The 6,330-nt window shown below is 33.5% G+C and overlaps 1 protein-coding gene across 2 annotated transcripts in view; it reads right to left on the minus strand.

Moving 5' to 3' along the window:
• Window positions 1-3,614, minus strand: part of LOC108974455 — a 10,130-nt gene extending 6,516 nt beyond the window's left edge. The window contains exons 1-4 of one of the 2 annotated variants that reach the window (XM_018942307.1): window positions 3,583-3,614; window positions 3,334-3,495; window positions 1,929-2,056; window positions 196-1,550 (exon numbers count right to left, since the gene is read on the minus strand). In XM_018942307.1, coding sequence (XP_018797852.1) covers window positions 196-1,550; window positions 1,929-1,980 — 1,407 coding nt within the window. In that variant the 5' untranslated portion in view covers window positions 1,981-2,056; window positions 3,334-3,495; window positions 3,583-3,614. Of the gene's footprint in view, window positions 1-195; window positions 1,551-1,928; window positions 2,057-3,333 lie in introns of both variants that reach the window. The other variant, XM_018942306.1, reaches the window with a different exon arrangement.
• Window positions 3,615-6,330: the final 2,716 nt, after the last annotated feature.

Genomic DNA, 6,330 nt, shown 5'->3' on the forward strand with positions numbered 1-6,330 from the left:
AAAAAAACTGACACATACGAACGTCAAACCCTTTGGGGGTTTTACTATACTGACCTAGTACCATCATCCTGACTTGGAATTTCTCAACCCCCAGACAATAATCCCAAAAATGTTCCACAGTGTAATTGGCCAAAGGCCTTTACCGACTTTATAACTTCATGGCGTTTGATATACAAACTTATAAGTTGGACTTACATTACAGGGGAGATAGGCATGTGTGCCAGCCTGACTGATCACTGTCTGGTGGTCGTCGATGGATGGAATAGGCCGTGGTGTTGTTGTTAGAGAAGGTCGATTCGTCTTTGCTTTCGTTTTTTTTGGTGATACCGAAAACTCTTTTGTTGTGGTGTGTAAAATTTCTTGGTTATTGACTTCTAATGTTACCATTGTTGTGTCCGAATAAGGTCTAGTTGTCAGAATCTTCGGCATAATGTTCGAATTTCGTGACGGACCATTTATATCTTTCACTGTTTGGTTGGAAAACACCACGGTTATTTTAAAGTCGGTGTCATTKCCGATCAAATCGCTTTCGGTTTCTGGCACAACTTTCGCTGCTCTAACAGGGATTGTTGTTATATTTAATTGTTGCTGCTTCACTTGACGAGTACGTTGTTGACGAATTTTTCTCACTGAATGTGTTTGCTGTTTCAGCGAATTGCTATTGCTATTGTTTAAGTGGTAGTCATTGCTGTGCGGGCTTTCTCTCTGAGGCTGGGTCCGCAGTAGGGGGGAAGTGTGACGTTGTAGTGTCTGTAGTACATGTTGATATAGGCTACAAATATCTTTGATGTCATGTTCATCTACAATGCGGTTTTCGTCATCAGCTTTTCGAACCAATGACTCTTTCTTGTAGTCGTAATTGTAATTACATTTATCTTTATTTTTAATATTGTTATCTCTATAGGGATGTCTGATATGGGTCGTATTATCGTGATTCTGTTGTTCGTATTCGTTATTTATACTAGATAACGGAAACAATTCGACCTCTGATAGCGTTGGAGATGGAGATGTCAGCACTTTCGTAGCAGATGCCACTTTTGCTGATGAATTTCTTATGATCACAATTGTTTYCAATGTCATTTCTGTTGCTGATTCTCTGAGCTTTCGGACAGTCTCTGTCAAACTTAAAGATCCGTTTGTCGTATTGTTTATTGATGTTTTAGTTAATGTTTTTGTAGGGATATTAGAAAATTTAACATCCGCAGACGCTTTATGTATGTTTCTTTGAAGGCCTTGAAGACGAAATAATTCTTCTTTTTCTTGCCGTTTCATTGTTAATGATGTCAGTGATGGCTTTACTTTCACTCCTTTATCCAAACTTAATTGCCGCGTTAGCTTTGGCACTGTCGTCGACTCTTCCGCATTCATTGCGCGGGAGGTTGTGGCTATAGAAATTTCTTTAGCTTTTCGATACGTTTTTAAACTGTTAGTATCTATCTTTACTTCCATATTAGCTGGCATGACTGGTTTTAATACTAGCGGTATTGAAGTAGTTGAAACGGCTTTTTCGGCCGTCCCTGCTGCCCTCTCGATAACATTCAATGTCGAACCTGTGACATGATAAATGCGAAAACTGGCAAGTAATAAATTTAACATAAGCTAATTACAGTATATTGTATAGTTGTTGTTTTTTTGAGTACGAAGCAGTTAAAGCGAAAAATTTACTCAATGTGGCAAAGAACTTAAGCAATTAAGTAATACTAATTGCTACCAGATCGAGTAATAAAAACRACGTTAATTTGGTTAACATAAAATGCGCAGCCCAAATTAGGACCAGCTATTCGCCTTGTGACTAGCTAATAATAATATATTTATACAATAAATTTGCCTTGATTGTCTGGTTTTTGGGGTAAACGATACTAGTATATATGGAATATTCGAGCATAATGAAGATTTATTTAATTTAATTCACATTTTGTCTTACTTACCTGGGATGATTACTAAAATACAGAATATAATCCTCCAGTTAGAAGTATTCATACCTTTCAAGTAAATTAAATCTTTATATTGGTTTGGAAGTATGAAGTAATTAATGTCTGCTGCTATATATCGTCACCTGAAATGCAAAATAACGTATCATCAAAAAATCCGAAATTGAATGTCTTATTGATTACGCTTCACTACTTCAAATCACAAACATAATATTACATATGTTTCAACGTTTTCAGGTTCTGCACTCATATATGTRCCACTTTTAACCAATATTAAAAATTTGTTTCACTCATGCTCCCTTTTTTTCGTGTTTCATTCATGCCACTGTAAATTTCCGAAAATGTTGTTACGTTATCATGCATTTCAGGTGACGATATATTACACATTATATAGTGTATCAAAGAATAAGAGGTGGTAACGTTCACATAGTTTCCACTCAAATTCAGATTGAGCACGATTGATATGCAATATTTCTAATTTTATGATCCGTCGCATCACAAATTCATTCAATCACTGCTTGTGAATAAATCGAAAGAACGAAATTTTCGAAGTAACTCTGCATATTGTTTATTTTGTTTTACTGTTATGATTGTGTACTACTAAACTCGTTCAATGTGGGTTTCGAGGATTTTATGAGAACAACCAAATATAAATCGCATTATTTAATAATGGAATTAATTGAAAATTTTATTCTTTTCAATTTATTCACTTTGTCTTAGAATTGTTATTATATACTTATTTGTTTATTGTGTGGTTTTCTTTATTTCTCTTTGAAAAGTACAAATGATTTACTAATTGCAGCGGAGAGAAGACTATGTTTACACTAGATTGGTTCACGGAAATGCTATTGATTTGTGATTTGTGAAACTTAGAGGAAGTCTGCTAAAATATACATTTTCGTGTTTATTTTCTACTTTTAAGAGGTTGCGTTCAAAAACAAACTTTAACAAATTTAAAACTTAAATTCTTACTTGAATGATATGTATGTCATATCAAAGAGCTAACCAATTATCAAATAAATAATAGCCTCCAAAGTTTAATTCTAGAGATCATTCCAGATTTGCTTCTGTTAATCGACTTTACCTCTTACGATTAAGAGGTTTACTTACATAATGATTCTGCCATACGACAGGGTTGTCAAAAGTACAATATAAAATTTTTGGTAAGTATAATTTCAAATGGTTTAGGATAATTAAAATATCATTTCTCACCATTTCTTCTGGATACTGTGCGGATATATATGTAAATATTGTATAAACAAACATTTTTCAGTATATAAAAAAAAAAAATAAAATAAAAAAAAAATCGTAGAGCTTTTTTGAAAATGTTTCAGTTAACCGTTTGAAATTCTAAAACCCACACTTAATAACGTAGAAAATGTTGATAAGCTATTATACGCACTCGGTTTAACAAAATAGTCGCTAAAAAATGTATCGCCTTCGTGACGCCACTTCGCTAATTAAACCGCAAAGTTCACACTCTCAGTTGATGTTATGTTTACACTAATTGCTTCTTTGGTCATAGTTTCAATCAGTATTACGGGACAACGTGTCGTATAAGCAACTGAAAATTACGGACGAATTACTATGTTTGCATATATTCAGTTATCAGTAGTTTATTTATTTTTGTATGGCAAGGACTGTTATTTACCGCGCGAAACGGTGCATCTGCACGAGATGCTCCTCGTTAACTGATAATAGTATTCAACGGTGGTTTCCACTGATGTCCACATTTTATACTCCATCCAAAGCTGTGGGAAATGAGAGAATTTATCTTGTTGTTTCAATTCGTTAACAGTGAGAGACAAGACGAAAATTGTCCTATGACCAATCTCTAGATACTTCAATCTGTGATGTGCGGAATAYAATGCTCGCGACAGACTGCAAACGACATCTGYCAAATATTAAAATACACACGTTCTTATGGACGGRCCTATTTTGAYAGCTGCACGACTACACGACTGCAGGCCGACAGTTGTCGTTCTCGCTAACTTCAATTTKATCCTATATTTGCCAACGRCAGTAGGACGACAGTAGAGTTGACAGTAGAATGGAAGATAGAGAGATGAGGTAGAGTGGTGATGCCACTAATATGTAAAATGTAAAATTATTCACAGCTCTAACAAAGTTGACGTTATTTTACAAATAAAAGCATAAAATAGCTCTGTTAAATCATTTATAATAACAATTGATAATTTAAAACAAATAACTTTACCTATTTACTTATGCTTTGCTTAAAAATGTCATTTTGAATAAAATATTAAAATTTCATTGAAGTGCACGGTATTATTATGGCCACAACGAAATTGTGTACATGCAAAATGGACAACTGCGTTGTTTTGTGTACATCCCGGCCATTGTTATGTTGCTGCCCTCTCACAAACGTTCATGTAGTAGGATTCAGAACGCCATTTTCAGTTCACTGTCGTTCTGCTGCAGTCTGTCGCGAGCATTCTGTTCTGCATATGAGCGATTGCTTTTTACTAAAGCTTTCCCCATTACAAAAAAAAAAAAAACAGCACATTGAAGACCAACTGTAATAAGTTAAAAAAACCCTCTACTTTAGATAGCTTTTATAAAGCAAAGTAAACTATGATATCTACTGTTTCTCTCTCTCTCTCTATCTCTTAACTTTCTCTACGTTATGGTTATTTAACAGAAAGGATGGGTCCAACAAAGCTGACGAAACAAATTGAAATGAAACAAACAGAACTGTTATTTTCGTCGTAATCAACATCCAAACAGCAGATATCACAAATCAAGCTCAAGCAATGTCCATACATACTAGTATGTACGCATGCTACTTTATACTATATATGTTTATATAAACAGACAGAATTTCTAACATCTGTCACTGTTATATAAATAACAATTCCTTTAAAYATGTGTTCACACGTTTGTCTATTTAAATGCTGATGTGATGCATGATGGTTGTGGTCAGCAAAATGGCATTTTACAAATACAATATTTTCACCAAAATTCGATTTATTGACGTTATTCATAAAATRCCAATGATAACAAATTGTTAGCAAGCGACTTCAGATTGTTGGATTGGAACTCATGCATAGTGCTTGGAGCTTCCATATAGAGAGTGTGATTCATTAAATACACTTGAATTAATAGAATGCATCTCTTTGTAACTGTGAGYATGGTTGTTGTTAAAAAAGTTGTAACTTGACCATTTCCTACATGGACAGGCATTAATACTTGTATCTACATTAAGATAAGTCAGACTGCTGCATAAAACATTTTCACCGTTGCTCTAAATACATTTACTGCATATGAGGGTGTATTTTCATTGTAATCTGCTTCACAACAGTTTAAGTTAATATATTCATTCTGAATTAATTTCGTGCTTAGTTGGAGGCAATATTACGGAAAACAAGAATAATCGGGATGAATACCAAAATAAGTGCAAGGGAATTTCTTATTTAAACTACATACATATGTACACTGGATATATAAAGAAATAAATATTTCTAACGCCACCGCCAAATTTCATTATTTTTTGGAGATATTGGATTAAGTGTCCACAAATTGTGAATATTAACTATTTGTCATGACATTTGAATTATTTCATATTAATTAAATTTTTTTTTACAGAATAGCTTTGACAGAATAAGAGATAAGAAAAATTATGGCATAGAACGAAGAAGGTTTGTCAAACCAAAAAATTTCGATACGATTAAATAGATTGATGGATGTTGAAAGAAATTTTTTACAATTAAGGAGCAATTATGGAAAAAATAAGAGAAGTGGTATGGCTCCAAAAATAGTCCAAAGGATAAAACGTAGCATTAAATGGATTATTATGCATAAAAATTTCTGTGCGAGACAAATAAAACAAAAAGTTAACTTGCAGATGGGAGTACTACGACTGCAACAAATATTTAGATACGTGCGGATTAGATAGTATTTATAGCAAAAAGTGCGACAAACCTTTATTGACCGAAAAACACCAAAAAACTCCAGTTTGCTTTGTAACAACAAAAATGGACACGAATTACAACATTAAATTTCTAGATTAAGTGCCTACTGATTTCGGTTAGGAATTTATTAGAAAAGAATTCATTTTCCAGGAAAGCAATGCAAAGATTTATTGTTTCAACAAAGCGGTTGATTTCTTGTTGTCTCGGAATATACATTTTCTCGTTTAGATCGCAATTAGAGTATGTGCCATCAGCTGAGGTTTTCGAAATAGACGGCAATTTGATAACGTAAAATRCCTAAGAAATGCCATTGTCTCAAAACGGCCAACAGTTGAACAAACCGTTATTTATTCTTTAAATAATTCTATGCCCAGACGCCTGGAAGAGGTTGTTGCTAACAATGGATTTCATATATTTTATTAAACATTTTTTTTCTAATTTCTTAATAAAAGTGTCTACATATTTATTTC

This window comes from Bactrocera latifrons, unplaced genomic scaffold, assembly GCF_001853355.1.
Source record: "Bactrocera latifrons isolate USDA-ARS-PBARC rearing strain unplaced genomic scaffold, ASM185335v1 scaffold_55, whole genome shotgun sequence".
Taxonomy (NCBI): Eukaryota; Metazoa; Arthropoda; class Insecta; order Diptera; family Tephritidae; genus Bactrocera; species Bactrocera latifrons.